The sequence below is a fragment of the Bactrocera tryoni genome, chromosome 5, assembly GCF_016617805.1.
Source record: "Bactrocera tryoni isolate S06 chromosome 5, CSIRO_BtryS06_freeze2, whole genome shotgun sequence".
NCBI lineage: Eukaryota > Metazoa > Arthropoda > Insecta > Diptera > Tephritidae > Bactrocera > Bactrocera tryoni.
The window spans coordinates 14160837-14181247 of record NC_052503.1 but is presented as its reverse complement, the minus strand read 5'-3'; the positions used below and the strand labels follow the sequence as shown (position 1 = coordinate 14181247).

The 20411-nt window shown below is 35.8% G+C and overlaps 3 protein-coding genes across 3 annotated transcripts; 2 read left to right on the top strand and 1 right to left on the bottom strand.

Annotated features, from left to right (window-relative positions):
* Positions 1-366: 366 nt before the first annotated feature.
* LOC120778475 (caspase Dronc) lies at positions 367-2001 on the bottom strand. Its single transcript, XM_040110291.1, has 2 exons — positions 1298-2001; positions 367-1235 (listed from the first exon to the last, which is right to left on the bottom strand). Exons 1-2 carry the CDS (start codon positions 1724-1726, stop codon positions 378-380), a joined length of 1287 nt encoding a protein of 428 aa, XP_039966225.1. The 5' UTR covers positions 1727-2001; the 3' UTR covers positions 367-377.
* A 794-nt stretch (positions 2002-2795) lies between these two features.
* Positions 2796-3420, top strand: LOC120778506 (small integral membrane protein 13). The gene is made up of 2 exons (XM_040110335.1): positions 2796-3006; positions 3261-3420. Exons 1-2 carry the CDS (start codon positions 2928-2930, stop codon positions 3395-3397), a joined length of 216 nt encoding a protein of 71 aa, XP_039966269.1. The 5' UTR covers positions 2796-2927; the 3' UTR covers positions 3398-3420.
* Positions 3421-3490: 70 nt separating this feature from the next.
* Positions 3491-4195, top strand: LOC120778505 (N-alpha-acetyltransferase daf-31). The gene has a single exon (XM_040110334.1). It carries the CDS (start codon positions 3515-3517, stop codon positions 4112-4114), a length of 600 nt encoding a protein of 199 aa, XP_039966268.1. The 5' UTR covers positions 3491-3514; the 3' UTR covers positions 4115-4195.
* Positions 4196-20411: the final 16216 nt, after the last annotated feature.

Sequence of the window (20411 nt, the reverse complement as noted above, 5' to 3'; positions counted from 1 at the left end):
TTTTGGGGGATTTTTCATTTATCAACAGAAATCTTTGTTTACTATGCATTCCGACCTTTAGCATATGGTTTATAAAAAAAAGTTTTTATTTAAAATTTACTACAACTTCTATATAAGACAAATGTTTGAAATTCCCCGCAACCAAATTAATTAAGGTAAAAATTTAGTGTGTCAATTAAAAAGAACTTTGTGCCATAATAGAAAAACAAGATCTTTATTCTAAGATATAAATCACATTTTATTTTCGTTGTATATATGTAAAAAATGATGTACACAAAATTTTTATAAAATATAACACTATGTATACATACATATATCAAAATTTATACTTATAATATGTAGGTATGTAGAAGTCACACATTTATATTCGTTTCTTGCTACTCTTGCGAATGACCAGGATTGAAAAATAATTTGTAATTAAAACCGATATTACGGAAATTACCCATTTGTATACTTCCGTTTTCAGAATACATTTCACCAATGTTTCTCTGTACAATTTTTAATATATCCTCAAAATGTGTATCATGAGCATGCTCAGCTATTGCCTTACAAAGACCCTGAATATACCAAGAACCTGTAACCGCATCTCTATAAGCTTTGAATCCTTTATTAGTGGCGTAGCAAATTAGTAAATCCGACAACTCTGCATTGCGATCCTTATTTGAAGTAAAGGGGATGGTGTCAGTCTCTGTTTTGGCTTTAATTCCTTTGTCTTGCATAGGACCACGGCAAAATGGAAATATAAGAACCTTTGGTTTTTGCATTAAATTGGGACATCTTCGGTTGGAAAAACGATCAATGACTTCTTGCACTTTTACAAATGATCCATCACTGAATGCCACTTCTTCTTCATTTTTACCGTCGAGTTCGCCATGACTCATAAATGCCAAGACAAAAGATTCGGTTTTGAGTGTAACATCCGACTTTAATAACGCATCCAGTAAATCAAAAAACTGCTCTTTGGAACCATTTGTGGTTATAAATATTTTAAAACCTAATTGTCTGAATACGTATATAAGTATATCACTATCATTTGAGGCTCCATTGCGATAATCAGTCTTAAATTTTATATAATTGGCTATAAAGAGGACTCCTCGGTTTTGTTTGGACTGCATTTTATAGGTTCCAATTCGTTCACATGTATTAATCTGGTTGGCTTTTGTAACTTCATATTTCACTTTTGGATCAACTGATTCCAAGAATTCTGTTATGTTAGGTGTGGAATTCTCGTCAACCTAGAAAAATAAAAAACAAAAATAGTATTTCACTACGATAGCTTTTAAATTTGAACAAATACCCTTGAATGCACGCTGTCAGGTATGTCAGTCGCCGGTGCTGGAATTAATTCAATTGGTTTCTCTGTAATACTTTGTATAGCTTGTGGTAAATTCTGACGATATTCTCTGATAGCGTTAAATTCTCTCAGTCTCTCCAAAACTTGCAGCGCTTCGACATAGTCCAAATCTTTAAGAATTTGTTTTAATTTATCGAAGGCTTCGGGACCTCGGTGAGTAATTTTATCAAAGAGTTTTTTGTGCATAATTTGATCTAAAGTTTGGGATCCTCCACCATCTACCATACTTTTAGAATCCAAGTGAAGATTATAAACCATTTGCTCTGAAAGTAAACCCGCACTCCTACAGGCTTGAAGTAGGGGTTTCAATTCAGTGTGCTGAATAAGTTTGTTGATGTTTTCTTTTATTATTTTTCGATGCTTATCATCCATTTTTCGCGTTAGTAGTGGTTGACAATGAGATTGAATTAGTCAGCTCCTAAAATGGTAGCAATGGCAATGACAATGGCCTAGAAAAGAAAGCTCTAATTCCTGGGAGTATTTCGATATATAAGCTTGCAAAATGTTTATATTATTAAGCACCAAATACGATTTACAGCTAAGATTCACTTTATTATTTTCACAGTTATTGAATTATCCTTTTTTTTTACAAAATTTTGCTCCTTTATTATCAACAAAGGATCGCACAATTTGCAATTTCACAAAACAATGACAATTTCGCAAGTGCTCAAGCAGATTCTAAATACACAGCACCTTGCCACACTTTTCAACTATCAAATTGTTTCCGATTTATTTTAAAACTTAAATTCTCTGTGCGTCTGCAACTATTACTTCCGTAGAATGTTGAAACAAATGTATTGATAATATTTGTTTGGGAATAAATAATTTGTAATTCTTAATATATCAAGTCACTTAATGCCTCATTATTTTAGTGTATAGTTAGCATAATTTCGTAAAAAAAGTTGCAACCCTAAATAAAATGTCAAAGGAAAGGTAAAGAAAAATCGGCAAAATCTTCTTTGTAGCGCGTGCAAGATTTATCAAGTTATTAATTTATGAAGAAATTTAATCAGACTTTCAAATTATTTACGAAATAATTTTACTGTTGTAAGTTCTCACAATTGTTACTATATCTAAAATACTTTTACACCTCATACAGCTGTTTGTATGTTAAAACCAGACAGTCTATATGATGCTTAACCTCGAAGTTATTTAGAGAATTTGGCCTGTATACCGGTATGTGATAATATACCAGTAGTGATAAATTATAATTCTGACAAGAACATTTTTAAGTAACAAATTTTAGTAGTGTTTAAAAAAACATTAAAATCATGCAAAATGTAAAAAATAATTTGCAATATTCATTAAGTAGTATGTTCAGTGTTAAGATATGTCTGATGTATGTATATTCGCTGATGCATCCCTGCATAAGTTTGTTAAACGCGTGTGTCTGTGGTTGTGATCTTCCATTTTGACGTTAGGTAAATTACTACATTTTGATTTGTCAATGAAAGTGCATATGGTGTTAAAATAAGCTGGATTGTGGTTGTTTTGTTTTACTATGTTCTGAACAATTATTAGTTCCTACTTCGTTAAGGTTTTGATTTTACATTTGGATTAAATACATGAAATAATGAATTTGAATACAATTTTAGCAGTAGTCTTTACTGTTATAGGGTCAGTTTCCGTCGTAACCGTGTTAATTTTACTAGGTAAGACCTACATACGTTGATTATGCATTGTATTGACTTTCAATATTTGTGAGAAAAACTACAAATAAATCGAAATAATTTGGTAATACAAACTTTGACCCCCTATTAGCTGTCGTGGTACATTGAACCATTGCCCAGGGCATTCAAGAAAAGAATATTAGATACGTTAACAATTTGCATTTTTTTTTAAATATGACATCGGTTTATATGACACATGTAAAACTAATAAATATTTATAATTTTTTTAATTTTAGGTTGGTTCCTGATCTGGAAAGCATTTTTATCAAAATTCCGACTTGTACGTGAATTACTGGGTCAAGAAAACGGTGATGAGGCACAACCTATAGAGCAGCAACCTCATATAAGAGCGAAAAAAATACGCCGAGACTAATATTACTAAACTGTGAGCAGTTTCACAAATAATCGAAAATAGGCAAAGTAGTTGAAAATAACTATTAATCAAATAACTATAACTCTTACTAAGAATTTATACTGAAAGTCCAACAACATGAATATCCGCTGTGCTAAACCTGATGACTTGATGAGTATGCAGCACTGTAACTTGCTCTGCCTGCCTGAAAACTACCAAATGAAATATTACTTTTATCATGGGCTTACCTGGCCGCAGCTCAGCTATGTAGCTGAAGATGATAAAGGTAATATCGTTGGCTATGTGCTGGCCAAAATGGAGGAACCTGAACCTGGTGAAGAAAGTAAGCATGGTCACATTACGTCATTGGCCGTAAAACGGTCCTACCGCCGACTTGGCTTAGCACAAAAATTGATGAATCAAGCCTCACAAGCGATGGTTGAGTGTTTTGATGCGCAATATGTTTCGCTGCATGTGCGTAAAAGCAACCGCGCCGCCCTAAATCTCTACACAGATTCGTTGAAATTCAAAATAATTGAAATCGAACCGAAATATTATGCCGATGGCGAAGATGCTTATGCGATGCGTCGTGATCTTAGTGAATTTTCAAAAAAAGAAAATTCCGACGAATCGGCACTTGATACGAAAGGCAATACTGCAGATGGCGAAAAGGATAAAATCAACTATAGGCAAGTACTCTCGCATGATCACAGCGGACATGATGGACATTGTTGCTAAAGCAACTGGATGTTAGAATTTAAGGTGCTCCTATGCAATTCGGGTATAATTTTGTATTTATATATTTTTCGAAAACTTTAATATCTAAATAAATTTGTAATAATCCTTGATGGATTTATAAATATAAAATATGATTAATATAAAAGTTATAGATTTTTATCTTGCATTTATTTTTGGTAACTAATAATATGGCCGGTACTTTAAACATGTGATACTGTATATGACTACATTTTGATATGTAGTAAATTTGTTATTGGTTAATGTACCGACAACACTGATAACCAGATTAAAAATAGTTTAATAAAAGTTAACGAGTATGACGTAAACTACGGTCGATGTACACTTCTTTGTTTTAGAACGATATTGAAAAACTGTAATATGCTTTGAACAATTTAAAGCAGACAGCATTAAGTTCTACTTTACGCGAAGAAATGTTTCAGAGCGTTCTACTAAGAGTTGATCTTCAGCCGCTGCTTAATTATACACCGGAATACTACATATTTTCATAGTTTGGCAGCACAGCTTTCATGAATGGCAGCACTGATTGAATTCAAGAAAACGTTCATTAGAATTTAAATTACGTTTAGAATTAGAATTGAATTAGTTTTTATGTTCCTCGAGAAATTATATATTTTAAATATTTCAGGCGTTGACTCACTTTTTCAAACTGTTTAATATTGACAATTTTAAAGAATCTTAAAATTTGTTGACGCACAATTATTACAACCACTTAGTTATTCTATTTCGAGGTTCACTACTTAAAAAAAACTTAGAAACTTCCAATTTAATGGGGAATGTTTATTGTGAATCGAAAAAACATTCTTTATATTTTGTAATTTAATGTTTACTGCCACTACGTCTCAGTCGTCAGATTTTAAATTTTAAGGACCATTCGGTCTATACCACTTACGCCCTATTAGTGTTGGTTACATGAGCAAGCAAAGAGGTGGTTAGAACCATGCTTGGACTCATTATATACCGTAGGCTTAGCATGAGGGGTACGATTCTGGATAAGTAAGACTTTAATCTGCTATAGTGTGCAGGACGAAGATTCGCGAGGATCACTCTATTTTCGCGATACAACTCGAGCTCGTCTTCTGCAATGGGCGGTGCATTGTATACGATTCCTTTCGGCTCTAGACTTTTACGAAAATATCTACTAGGCTTTCAGGGAAATCGACATAGAAGGAATCATTTTTTAAGCACAATAAGAAGAGCAACATTTTTTATTTCTTTAAAAAGTAATTTCCCAGCTGTTCTTTGTCTACATATATGCAATTAAAGCTGAATAAAATCGTGCTGAGTATATACAAACACAATACATATATACTATATATGTATACAAGTACAGATAAACGTGTTTATATGTATGTATAAATATATAATTTTAATACTCTCAGCAAATGTCAGTAAATTCGCTTGATTTCAGCTTTAGACTGTCACCAAGCTAACTTGTCATGCAAAAGCCCAGAAAAAAGTGGATAAAATTGAACTACAAAATGTAGACTCGTACACTTTTTAAAATTCACTTTTTGACTACGAGGCGTACGCTAGTAATTTATGCGAAAAGTTTTGTTTCGACTAGGTGCGCGCCGATTAACCATTTATGTGCGCCACGCAACGCCGTCATCTCCTCCATGGCGGTTCGGCGTTCTACTTTGCATGCATTTGAATTAATGCATTTGACAGTTGGCCTCAGGACATGACCACCATAATGCTTGCGAAACGAAAAATGTTAATAGCATTTGGGCGAAAGTTTGTCCGCTGCTTTGGTGGCACCGTCCAAACGACGGTGGTAGTGGGACGTTGATGTTAAGCGGTTGTAGCTAACACTCGTGACATAATAAGTGTTTTGTTAGTCGAAATGGTGAAATTTTATATTTATTTGCGCCCTATTTTGACAATGTTGCTGTGGAAAGATTAAAATTTAATACAAAACAAAAATTTATGTGGAATACTTTCATCAAGAAAAAATAAAAATGTATAAATAAATAGAAAAATGTTGCAGAATTTTTTAATTTATGATTTTATTAAAGTTATTATTATTATTTGTGGTCTGTGTCAATCGTCGAAAGAAACCTGACCTACTCAATATTTCATCAAGTGAAGTAACTCATACGCAGTGTAGTTCTTTCCGCCAGGAGCAGCACAGAACAAAAGCGAACTCTCGCTGAATGAAAAATGTGTTTATTAGGGAGCTATAGGCAGATGCGATACAAGTCAGCAATTTTAGACTAAAAATATTTGAATTTTTTTTAAATAGCGATTTCCAAAACATTGATGAGATGGGGAAGTTATGAAGCTTATTATTATGCTATGACATTTCACTTAACTAAATATCAAATTTTACTGATGTGTATTTAATTCGCAATATGGCGCTAGATATAGGCTAATTCTAATATGCTATTTTATAGACAGTTACCCAATTAATTGAAGACCAAAAAAGGTATGTTTGCAGTGGTCGTCATGAAAGGAATGGACCTTCATCCGAGGCTGTTGTTTCCTTTTCATTTGGGGTGTTTTTTTTATCCGCCGGTCCCAAACTCAGCGTACCCCCCTGAGGAGGACTGAATCGCCTTTTCACTTTAGCTCGCCTTCAAACGGATGTTTTTTTGGTTACCCTGAGGATACTTGGTCTAATTCGTAAGCTGCTTGAGCCATATGTAAAAGAATCTTTTCTGGTCACTCCCTAGTGAATGGCGCTCAGAGAACTTGCCTCACTTGTGTGACCTTCTACACATGGCTCCATCTTCCTGTGGTATGGAATAGATACCGAGAGTTGAAGAGTTTGACAAGCTGGCCGACAGGGGTAACACTTCTCCAGCCTGCTCAATTGGAGATGATGAACCCGATTCCTCAATTGAGCAAAAGAACTGCCTTTATGCCGCGATGTCCGAATTTGATATCCCCTCAAAAGTAAACCAGCATGAACACCAACAACAATGTCAGCTTCGAAATCCAACGCAGAATAACTCTTGCCAACAGGTACTACTTCAGACTAAGTAGCCAATTGTGAAGTAACGTTCTCTCTCTACGAACAAAGGCTACACTCTTCAACTCAGTCATCATCCCCGTCCTGCTATATGGTGCAGAGCCATGGACGATGACAACATCTGATGAGTCGGCGTTACGAGCTTTCGAGAGAAAGGTTCTGCGGAAAATTGATGGTCTTTTGCGCATTAGTAACGGTGAATATCGCGTTCAATGGAAGGATGAGCTGTACGAGATATACGACAACATTGCATAGATCTCGCGAATTAAAAAACAGCGACAGGTCATGTTGTCCGGGTGGACGAAAACACTCCAGCTCAGAGAGTATTCGGCGTAGTACCCGATGGAGGAACCAGAGAAAGAAGAAAAACTCCACTTCGTTGGAAAGACCAAGTGGATAAAGACCTGGCTACACTTGCAACCTCCAATTGGCTCAACTTTTTTTATATTCTTCTGAAGTTTGTTTGAAAAAATTTGAAGAACGAGGTTGCTTAAAATTTTGTGTTTCCAATGGAATCACCGCTAAATAAATGTTTATAATGTTGAAGAAGTGTTTTGGGGACTCTACATTATCACCAATGACCTGAATCGCCAAAACAACTGAATCTTTTGCAAAAATTACGTATAAATAGAGGGTTTAATGAAGATGACATCAAAATTATCCAACAATCTAGCGAATGGATTTCCCAAAATAAGTCGAAAGCGAAAAAATCAAAATTCGCTGCGGCTCATGGAAAATTGGATTAAGCGTTGACATGCTTGTATCGGCTCAAAAGGAGTCTTTTTTTTTGGAGGAAATGTTGCTTATTTTGATCTGTTGCGTAATTCCAGAAAAAATATATTTTTGTATACCGATTGATCTTTTCCTTCAAAGTAGTCCTCAATCTTTCACTGTCGCTAAAATTCTTTACAGCGAACCTTGTTTGCGGCCTCAATCCACAAAAAAAGGCGTCAGGACAGAAAAAACGTTGGATGCGCAACCCAATTCCATCTCAATTTAGTGTGACAACAATCCCGATCAACATTAATTTTATTGCCATTCAAAATAATTTTGTTGGTTGTTTCATGTTTTCGCCAGTTACACTTGCCCGACAGCTGTGAAATTTATACACTGGACTTTTCAAGGTTAGATCTAACTGCACTGCAATTCTAGTGGCTCCCTCTCATAGAAATATGTTTGGAACTTTTCAGTGTACCATTAATTTATGTAACGGCGTAGATATGTGCACATATATAAGTATAAGTATGTATATAAAAAAAAAAATAATAATTCACAAAGTTCTCACCAACTTTATTTTCATGCCAGCTACCTCTACAGGTATTGTCTGAAATTCTCGAGTACTCAATTTGCTTGCTTTGACTTCATGCATTCGTCTCTCGTACTGATATATTTACATACATACATACACACACAGACATGGTATGTATGCCTGAGTACATGAAATTATGCACTTCTCATTACGCTTGAAGTAAACAGTAATTGCCATGTATATAGAGTCACTACCACTTCGGAGCGCAGAGCTTTTTGGAAAAACACTTTCACTTGCTCGTGAAAATCCAAACAAAAATCATGAAAATTAAAATTACATAAATACAGAAAACTTTTATGAGCAGTAAAAAAGTAAATGGCAATAAAAGTATAAAATTGCACTTCATTTAAAGTAAAACGGTTGACCTTTACAAACATAGTTATAAATGTACATATAGACTCTTACTTGAAGGAAGCTTTTTTGGCTTTCGTTGCTGTGTAGAATTAATGGCTCATAAAATAGCTGTACATAGCTCGATAATATACTCACTGCTATGTATTTAGTTAGGTTATGTCATAATGTGAAAAGGGCTAATTTGTCACACAAGTGAGTTAGAGTTCATAAAGTTATAAAATAAGTTATTCTGTAGCAATTTGGTGCTATTTCAGCACATTTTTACGGTTTAAAGTTGTCAAATTGAAAGATACATACATATGTACTATATATTCAGCTCCAATAAATATATCTATATATTGTATAAATAAGCATAGCGAATAAAATTAATATACGAGTTTGTAACTATTTGTAACCGGTAATAACGTACTGAGTTAGAGTCAAAGCGTAAATAGTAATAAACTCTAAATTTTTAGGAAACGTTGGGGGCCTATTCTGTAACTCGATTTGAAAATCAATTTACTCGAATTCGGATTTTCAAGCCAATTTTCGAATAAAATATTCGACAGCTTTTGAGTTGTAGAAAGCAAAAACGAAAATTGTACGTATTTTTTCTGGCACAGGGTGGTACAACTTTCGCATAATGATAAAGTAGATCCGAATTTCGAATAGCTTACATTTTCGAATCGAGTTACAGAATAGGCCCCCTGGTTTACTATCTTCCATTCGATTCGTGGTGGGAGAGAGACTCCATCGTCGAGTACTATCATTCACACCTGTAGATGAACGTCTAGCCACAATCCGCATCAAAGCAAAGTGCTGCAACATATCGCTGATTTGCGGCCACGCTCCGACGTAAGAGAAGAACGCTGTCTTCTATGAGCCCTTGGTGTGCACCTATGAGAGCTTTGTCACAACAGTCGATAAATTCAGCCTCCATGATGAAACATTCCCAAATGGGTTGAGACTGATCGGCGTCGCCAGGGCCCGAAATATGATTATCTGCAGTACTAGATGCCATCTTAGAGAAACTCATCAAGCTACCAGGATGTCTTCGGATTGAAAAGCCACTAACGAGATCGATTATGGTGTGATAGACAAAGACACGCCTCCAGTGTTTTAGACGTGAGTTAGCTCCGAGGTCCTAACATTGACTCGGACCACTATCTTGTTGCAGCCATGATACGCACCCACCTCTGTGCCGCTAAAACCGCATGTCAACAAACACAAGGTTCGACGTCGAGAAACTGTAATCACCACAGACAGTCGAAGGATTTTCTACTCGACCTGAGCTCCAGCTCTCTGGGAGCACTCATCATCAACTCGATATAAAAAAAACTGTGGGATGGCATTTAATGCTCCTTACGTGCAGCTGCCAACAAACCCATTGGTTTTTGGAAAATGCAAAAGAACAGCTGGTACGATGTGGAGATTAAACAGACTGCCTACTCCGCAACGCTACAATCGACACGTGCGAGATGGGGAACCCGATTCCCCAATCGATGACGATGGAGCAGACGTTCCATTGACCGACCATGAAGAAGTCCGAATAGTAATTACCCGCAAAACTAATAAATAAAAAATAAATGAGATCAAATTTGCGGAATGCGTTGGATGTGCAGCAGATCTTAACGTTCTCATGGCGGAAAAGCATCAGCGCAATGATTCGACAGCAGAGCCCAGTGACTATTTTGCTGTTCTCCTGGCAGTGGACTTACATCACACCTTGTGATTCACAGAAAACGACGGCCGTCATCTTTCCAGCCCGTAGGACAGTTTTCGTCTTCTTCGGAATGCGTTCACCGGGCGTAGTCCACTGTTTTGACGGTTTCTTTGCTGTGGTGCATATCAAAGGATCTAGGTTACGTCGCCGGTTTGTGCTTAAATAGCTTCAAACATCAGAAACCAACGTTCGAACGCTTTGAAATTCTTTACACGATTTCTTGAATTTCCCGTCCAAAAATAAGGGTCGAATTATATACCACAACAGCGAATCTGACTCCGCAAATATAATACGAGTACTAAATAAACACAAATCTTTTTTTTTGACTTGTCTTTTTTCTTGTTGTCAAGAATTTTTTTCTTCGAACACCTCAGCAGTAACTTATTTCGCAAGTAATTGTTGCACTGCAGGTGCCGCTTGCAATTTCGCCTTCTTCCATTTCCGTCTTCGCATCCTCATGAAAGGGTGCAACTTTTGCAAAGTCGTTCGCTTTATATTTTATGTGCTCGCCAGTTGGTTGAGTTTGACACAAATTGCTAAATTGTTATTTAAGGCTTTTTCTTTTACTTTCTATGGGTGTTTTTGTTGTTGTTGTTGGTGCTGTGAGGTGCTAAATTTGGGTGTTGCTGCGTTTTATGGAAATTGTTCAAGTGCTTTGAAGGCAATTTATAAGTAAATGTTGTACGTTTTATTATGATAATGTTTATACGTTATACAAGTACGTAAAGTAAGTGCTATGCATAAGAATGTTAAATGCTGTTGTGTAATGTTATACCTTCGTAAGAGTTGGGAAGTTTCTTTTTATGACTTTTATAAGAGCGTACAAGGCCAGATACTTCTTGATAACTTGAAAATAATCAGCTTCAATAATTTTGACATATTTTGTTTTGTTTTTGTAGCCGCAAAAACATTTCTGCAGTAATTTCGGGGAATGCTGCTGTGCTGACAGTCATTGGCAGGATAAAAATCCGAGTCCGTTTCAATTATATAGACCCGAGTGTGGTGCGATTGGGCCATAATTTAGAGTCAGCACAAACTCAACACGCGAAGTTGAGGTAAAAAACCCGGTTTCCGCCTATTTCTGTTAATCTTTTTCAACGTCATCTTCTTAATAATTTCTTTCGTCACCGGTAATGATCTGTTTGATGAATGCAGGGTTCTCGCCTAAGTTGTCGAGCATCTCTATTGTAACCTCTACTTGACGAAGCTTTTTGCAAAAAATTCAGATGTGAGTCTAGCATTGACAAGCTTCATACCGCATTAACCGAGCTGTATTTAGCCAATCCATAAGGGGAATTTTTTTATTGTCTTATTTAATTCTGAAACACTTCTAAAATATTCTCCTAAATTTTCAAGTTGTACTGGGTAATAGTTTCGGAGATCCAGTCTTGAGAACTTGTGCGCTCGTGGCTAGCTAGTCTTTAAATGGGTTTTCTAGAAACTGTGTTTTTGAAGTCAGTTGGCAAGATTTCCCGAGAACTACTCAACCGATCTTCATGAAATTTTACACAGGTCCTTGAGATACAATTCCTAAAGACATGCACAAAGGATTTTTTCGATTACTACTGAAAAAAAAAAAATTGTTGCGAAATTGTAGCGAAATTTTCACTGAAATTTTTATTTTTTTGTAAAAATGTCTGCCAAAAATCCATTTTTCAGTTTTTTTCCTTCGTCTAAGTTCTAATTTAAGGTTTTAACTAAAACACGTATTTTTCACTTTAGATGATCCTGTAAGGAGTCGGCAATGGCCGAGTTTAAAATATTTTTTTACAAAAATTTCAGAATTTCTTTGTTAATACATAGTGTAGGTTTGTAATAATAAAAGATTCTAATAAAATATTTAATATTTTATATGAGAAAAAATTCTTGAAAAAAGGCTGTTTTTAATCCGAGGAAACCTATGTAACCCCATAAGATATGCTAAGACTATTTGCTAACTCTTGATAAAGTAGACTTCCTAAAACACTCCATTTTCCACGAATCCGTAGCCTGAAATGGCGCAGAGCTATCCTGAAAAATTGGGTCGATGATTACAAGAAACAAGGCATCCATTGCTAGTTCCAAAATGTGTTTAATAATGTCAATATATTCAGAAGCAGTTAAAACCCGGTTTCGCAGGTTTTTTAAATTTCGGTCCATCCTAGTTCAGTTGTTTACTTTACTAACTCACTTTCAGAATCTCTGTCCAAAGACTTAGTTGCGTATATAATTTATAAAACTTTAGAATGGAAACATGGCTGTACAGATCCAACGTTTTTGAACCAAATTTTGTTCAGCGATGAAGCCCACCAATGGTTTAATTGGTATGGAAATAAGCGAAATTGCCGCATTTGGGACGAGGAGCAACATGAAGAGATTCAAGTGCTGCCATTTCATCTAGAAAAAACAACGGTTTGTTGTGGTTTGTGGGCCGGTGGAATCATCAGTCTACATTTCTTCAGAAATACTGCCATTGAGAATGTTAACGTCAATGAAAAAACGTTAACATCGGTTGCACCGAAGCTAAATACCCTTCACAGGTGCATTTCTGTTAATAACTATGCGTTCAGTTTGTATGGAAGCTATATGCTATAGTAATCCGATCTGAACAATTTTTTCGGAGATTACATTGTTGCCTCAGAAAATAATCCATACCAAATTGTGAATATATCTTGTCAAATGCAAAAGTTTTCCATACAAGAATTTTTTTCCGATCGTTCAGTTTGTATGGCAGCTATATGTTATTGTGGTCCGATATCGGCCGTTCCGACAAATGAGCAGCTTCTTGAAGAGAAAGTGACGTTTGCAAAATTTCAAAACGATATCCTAAAAACTAGTCGTATATATACAGACAGACAGACGGACATGGCTAAATCGACTCAGCTCAACATACTGATCATTTATATATATACTTTATAGGTTCTCCGACTCCGACACTCCCTTCTGGGTGTTACAAACTTCATGACAATCTTAATATACCCTGTTCAGGGTATAAAAAGACTAATGCCCGACATGGACAGGGGAAGGGCGCTGCCAGAATTAAATCCATAGGATTTTTATTTAGCCCTTACCTTCGAAAGACGCATGTATAAGTTTGATTGATTTATATTTTTATTGTGATTTTATGTATTGATAAAACATTGCTTTTTGAGAGAGAAGGATATAGTTTAAGCAAAAACTTGGCTTGATGACGAGTTTCCGAACGTTCCCCCATGAAAATCAACCATCAAGGATTGGTATGCTAAGTTTAGGGGTGGTCAAGAGCAAAACATGTTACTTTTGTGAACACAAAATATTGAATTTTGTAATATTTTGCAGGCTTACTAGAAAAAAAAATCTTGATTTTTAGAATTTGTTGACAATAAATGAACAATCTTTACACGTTCTGGCCAAAATATCTCAAATAAATGGAATAAAATACAATAAGAAATAGATTTATGCAATTATTTTCATTAAAAAAAATTGTCTGTGAGTCACTAGACACATACGAGCATAACGGAATTAATAAATTTATTTCGCCTTCGAAATTGAAAACTAAATCCCCAAACGACAATTATTGTTAGTTACGCAATTTAAAATATTTAGCACATTTCAATAACCCTTAATCAAATTGTCGAGGAAAGCAACAATAAAACAAGCAAGACAACAACGAAAGGATAAAAACAAAAATAACAGTTGCAATGCTGTGTCCACCAATATTGACAGCTGAAAATTTTCACACGCAGCTGTGTGGACACTAAATCGGGCACACACACATACATGTAAGTAAGTGTGTATGTGTGTGTGCTGATGGGCACATACAACGAAATATGCAGATGAACACCGAATACAGAGAACCGCGTAGTGGAGTGGCGCCGGAGCACACATTGTGATCGATATGTAGCAATGCAGGAATTTCGAACATTGTTCAGTGTGGCGCTGCAAAAGCTGTTGCACTTGTGTACTTGTGTGCCGCATGTAGACGCTGCGTGTTTTTCATTTTGCGCTTTTCGTTTTCGCTGTTGTAATGCGGAATGTTTCACTTGTACCTTTTGTAGGTCATTAATTATGATTCGTAAGGGGCTGCACATTTGCAATTAAATGCACACACACAAACACGCCTATGTACTACCATCATTGCGAAATCATTGGACCACGTGGTTCATTTGCATGGCGTGAGAGTACTCTACAAAATGGCTTTCGGAAATGCAGTTGTGAACTAATTTGCGTCACTATATTCATCTCTGTCACCAGCATGCCCTATCAAGAGCCTAACTACATCGTTTTATATTTGAAAGGTTACAGGAAAAAAAAAATATTTTTAAACTTTTATGGACTACACACCTTTTTCATCTAGTTTTTGTTACTACTACGAGTTTATATAAAATAATGATGCTTCAATGACATGATACGGCAAAATCTAACTTTTTTTAAATATTGCACCAAACTAATTTCATAGAGAGATTGAGGGAAAGTTAAAAAGTTATTCTTTCGTTTTTAGAAGTTAGCTGCCACAGTAGAAATATTTGATATCGCATTTAGAAATTTACCTTAATAAAACCGTAGTTATTAAGTACGTATTTTCCAGTCATCATAGCTCTTGGAAAAATCCTGCGTCGTGATGGCCACCAGAGCCTTCGTCGATTCAGTTTTTATATCCTCAATTGAGTAAAACCGGTGCCCTCGGAGTGGTCATGTGAATTTGCTGAATAGCCAGAAGTTACACGAAGGTAAATTAGGCGAATGCGGAGGTTGCGGCACGATATTAGTTGAAAATGTGGCGAAATGATCACGAATAACCAATGCAGTATGAGATGGTGCATTATCGCATTTCTTTGTTCAATAAATTCAGACAAAGTAAAGATCGAAGGATTCACTTTTAGGGCCTCACAAAACGACGCGTATCTCAAATACTAATGAATATTTTGAGGTGAAATTTAGCATAGATGTCACTAACAGTACTACCAACTTATAGAAATAATTTACCGATCCGAGAAACACGCGAAGTATAAATTAAAAATTCACCTTTCAATTTGTTCACATATGTACTATCGAAATTAGGAGTCAATGGCCTCAACTTTAAGAGCGCTACGTCTAATTTTCAATTCACACATGCTCCATGGGTCACTATTGCATGCCGAAAAGGCACGGTTCGCTGCGGTTTATGGGCCGGCGGCGCCATTGGGCCGTATTTCTTTCGTGATGATCAAGACCGGCACGTTACTGTGAATGGGAATCGCTACCGCCCAATGAAAACCGAACATTTTTGGCCCGAATTGGATGATATAGACTTGGACAATATCTGGTTCCAAGAGGACGGAGCCACAATCCACTCAGCAATTGTCACCATCGATTTATTGATAAGCTTCGTACGAATATCGAACGTGAAATTGCAACAGAGCAGTGTTGGGCGGTGTTCGGTCCAGCGTCTGGACTTCTGCAAGGCCTGTGGTAGCCATGCAAAAGAAATCGAGTTCCATATATAGTGACATCGAATGTTCTTTCAAGAATTTAAAGAATTTTATTGATATGCGAAATCGTTTTTATTTTATTTATAAACTTGTGTAGTGCTTTTTGGAGGCTAACTTCGAAGAAGGGGAAAAATATTTTATTACTTAGACTTGGATTTAATCTCTTGAAAAAATTCAGGTCTTCTGATTGTTATGCAGTGTAATTGGTATATGTACTATTTCATATCCGGTTCAGGAATTCAAACTAGTTAAAAGTAAAATTAAATTGTAACTAGTTGAAAATTAAACTGGTGATTTTCTAACTAGTTCTTTACAAGTGCAGGTTAAATGAATATTGCACAATCGTGCAAATATATGAATTCATGTATTACACAAACACATACACATATTTACGTAAAAGAGCAATAATTTTGCGACTGAGCATTCGAAATGCAGTATTTACCGTTACAACTAGCAAAATTTCGTATATGTATGAGTGTATGTCTTTCTGTGAAAATAAATTTTCGAATGGAAATTCGTTAGTCTTTACTCTAGGAACAACGTTTCGTCACTAATTTTTGGCAAACAGGCAAAACTGATAATCAGTGGGGACAAAATTATGAATTGGAATTACGATTTCACAAGCAAGTATTCAAATTTTTGGAAAACTATCACTGTATGAATACGTCAAATATGCTTAATAATAATCAGATATATGTACAAGTAAGTAAAGATGTCATATAATACCCATAGGTTACTCTTGACTTTTTGCAAGCACTGTTGCTTCTGTTGACACTAAATTACTTGAAAGTCTCTCTTTTCAGTATTGAATTTAATATTAATATAAGTTTAGTTGGCTTAAAAGTAATTAAATTTTTTTTCGTTCAGTTTATGGAATATAATTTTCATCAACATTTTTTTACTTCCAAACACATTTTGGCGAAAACGCTTCTTCCGCAGACAAAATACTTTGTTCTCACAATATATTCATGAGTTTTGTGCGGAATTTAGGTTGCCGGCGCCATTGTTCCCCTCATTTTTGAGAGTGACAACTCAATATCAGCCTGTCGTCGCAAATAAATGCATTTACAAAAGCCAGCTATGGTTGTCAATGGTGTTGACTTTTAGTTTGAAGTGTAAATGTCTGGGCGCATTGTACTAAATACCAAAACAAGTGCTTATAAATAATTATTTATACATTTATTTACCACAGGCTGCTATTCTCATGTGCTTTCCACTCAGAGCAAAATGCAAGTTGTTCTTGTTATTATTGCGCTACCCTTGTTTGAGATTTGAGATTTTGATTTTAGATATATCATGTTGAAACAATTCCAGTGTTCATGTCCGATTTGTGATATAGGGTCATTAAAATATTAAATTTCATATTTCCAGGCATGCTTTTTACAACCATAGAATACTTGATTTTAGGTTGAACGATGTCGAGATACGTATTTTGCCGAAACGTTCAGAAAGTAGTAAAAGGCTTTCGGTGATAATTGTTTGTCGCGAGCAAATGTTTTTGATTGGTACAAATTATTCAAAGAGGGTCGAGAACGCGTTTACGACAAACCACGTCCAGTATGGCCATCAACATCAACTGTTAATCAACACATCAATAAAATACAGGAATCGGTGCTTGAGAATCTTTGATTGACAGTCGAAGATCTTACTAGTATCGTTGAAATATCGGAAGTATCAGTGAAACAAATTTTTAAAGATCATTTGGGCCTAAGAAAAGTGAGAGCACGATTGGTTCCAAAATGTCAAAATTTTTTCGAAAACCAGCATCGCGTTACCATCTGTGAAACAATGCTTTCCGACTACCAGGATGTCACGAAATGTATTATTACTGGCGACGAGTCCTGAATCTATGCTTACGACCCGGAAAAAGATAATTAATCAGCCGAAAATCGTGGCAAAGGTGAGCCGAAGCCGAAAAAAACACGTCAAAGCACGACAAAAATTAACGTTATGTTGACAGATTTCTTTGATTATCGAGGTGTGATGCACTCCGAATTACTTCTGACTTGAAAAACTGTCAACAAGGAATACTATTTGTGTGTTATGCGTCATTTGCGAGAAGCTATTCGTAAAAGAGCCCGGAAATATGGGCCGACAACTCTCGGGTTTTGCGCAACGATAATGCACCGTCGCTTATTGCATTGATTCTTCGTGATTTTTCACCAAATTTTCAACCAATATCGTGCCTCAACCACTGTATTCGCTTGATTTAGCTTTGCGTGACTTCTGGCTATGTAGCAAGCTCAAACGATCTCTTCGGGGAAACCAAAAACGACCAAAATATTGGGCTAAATTCAATTCAATTTTTAAACGCCGCCATTTTGTCAATTTTCGATTTATTTTGTATGGACTATATCTTGTAGTAAGAAATGTCTATAAGGTTTCATTTACGTAGAAGGCCGGAATCACTGCATCTGTGGAGGAATTCGGTTTTAGCGCCGTTGGAGATCAAAAATCCACATCCATTAAAAACTATTCAGATATTTTCATCACTTGGCAATTGCTGCACCAATACGATTACCTTGGATTTTAATTGAAATTACATATGTACTTAAAACCCCACGAAACGAGCACATAAGTGCACCACAAGTGGTCACAGGTGTGGTCGGGGGAGTACCGATGCTATTAAAAATTTTATAAAATAATAAGTAAATAAGTATGTAATGTTTCAATAAGATAGCTGTTCAAATGCACCTATGCAACTATATAAATTGTAACATAAAAGTGGGTGTCTGACCGACCAATACCGTTACACTCGTAGGAGCATCTACATAAATTGATGAACTTTGAGCTGAACGTAAATAGTCGGAAGTATCTTTGGCTTGCACTCGAATCTGTTTGCGTTTCTGTACGTGAGTTATCAGACAGCAGAAACAGCACACACCCCCACCCACACATAAAACATAGAATTCAGCATTCACCACTTTAACCATGAGTAATAGAAAACTTTCTAAATAATACTCGAAATTCGATGTTGTAGTAGTATACATATGAATAATTGAAAAGAATATGTCGACGCCATCGCTTGGTTGGTTCAAACTCAAACATCTAAGTACCTCATGTACTACATTTATACCCTTGCAACATGTTGCTAGAGCATAAAATAATTTTGTTCACCTAATGGTAGTTTGTATCACCTAAAACTAATTGAGATAGAAATGAAGTTATATATAAAAAATAGCAGGATGACGATACGAGTTGACATCGGGGAGACTGTCTGTTCGTCCGTTTGTCCGTGGAAGCTGAAACTTGAGCTAAATGTAAACAAAAGGGTCACTGACCCCATAAAAGCAGAGAAAAGGCTTACTGAGCCTAATTGTAAACTAAGGTTGTTGACTTGCCTAAATGTAAACAAAGGTTGAAGACTTGGCTAAATGTAAACATAGGTGTATTTAACATTATAAAATTTAAACAAAAGAGCCATTGACCACAGAAAAATGTTAACAAAAGGGTCATTGAGCTTACAATGGAAATAAAGGGGTAATTGACCCCAAATGTTAACGAAGGTTGCTGACTGGACTAAATGTAAACAAAAGGGTATTTAAACTTATAAAAAGTAAGCAAAAAGGTCATTGACCTCATAATCTTAACTGTAGACTCACTGTCACCAAATAATGTTGTTGGCTTGGCTAAATGTAAACAAAGGTTGTGAACTTTGCTACATGTAAATAAAAGGATCATTGACCTCATAAAGTGTAAACAAACGGGTCACTGACCCCAAATGTAAGCTAAAGTTTTTTGAATTGGCTAAATGTAAAAAAAGGTTGTGCACTTGGCTAAATGTTAAGAAAAAGTTTAATTTCATATAAGCAAAAAGGTCATTTACCCCAATGGGACCATTGAACCACTAAAATTTAAACAAAAGGGTCATTGCCCCAAAATGTAAGCAAAAGTTGTTGACGTTAGCAAAGGTTGTGTTCTCAGCTAAAGTGTAAATGAGCTCATAAAAGGTTCTAGGCTTGATGAGATTTAAGCAAGAGGGTTATTCAGCTTATACAATGTAAACAAAATGATGAGTGGTCCTTAAAGTATAAAAAAGTTGCACACGTTATTATTTTCCTAGAAACCGCACATTACTCGGAATTGCTGATATCGAAACACTATAAGATACAGTTGCCATACAAAATGATCGATCAGTATTCAATATAAAGATATTTTTATACTCTGTTATGGCATTAGAAATGTCCCTGTGCAAGGTAGAATAGCTTCAGTGAAGCTGAAGTTAAGGATTTTTCTAGTTTAATAAAAATTTTTGCTACACCTGAAGGCATTTCCCTTGCTCTGATCCTTGCAGGTATAAAATGTTCGGCTCAGCCAGAGCTTAGCCTTACCTTACTTGTTTGTAAACATGCTATATTTGTTGTAGTAGAAGTTTGTATGTTTGTAAGTATTTTGAATTTCGTGCGCAGCCACTTGTAAGCCTTGCAATTGACAGCATTGATACTAAAGATACGGGTATAAAATAGGAGATACACTAGTAGCTCGCACCCACCTCCTCGCTCCCCTTACGG

Coding starts and splice junctions, on each gene's coding strand:
- LOC120778475 (XM_040110291.1), bottom strand. CDS start 1,726: ATGGATGATAAGCATCGAAAAATAATAAAAGAAAACATCAACAAACTT. Junction 1,236..1,297: donor CTGACAGCGTGCATTCAAGG/GTATTTGTTCAA, acceptor TTATTTTTCTAG/GTTGACGAGAATTCCACACC.
- LOC120778506 (XM_040110335.1), top strand. CDS start 2,928: ATGAATTTGAATACAATTTTAGCAGTAGTCTTTACTGTTATAGGGTCA. Junction 3,007..3,260: donor AACCGTGTTAATTTTACTAG/GTAAGACCTACA, acceptor TTTTAATTTTAG/GTTGGTTCCTGATCTGGAAA.
- LOC120778505 (XM_040110334.1), top strand. CDS start 3,515: ATGAATATCCGCTGTGCTAAACCTGATGACTTGATGAGTATGCAGCAC.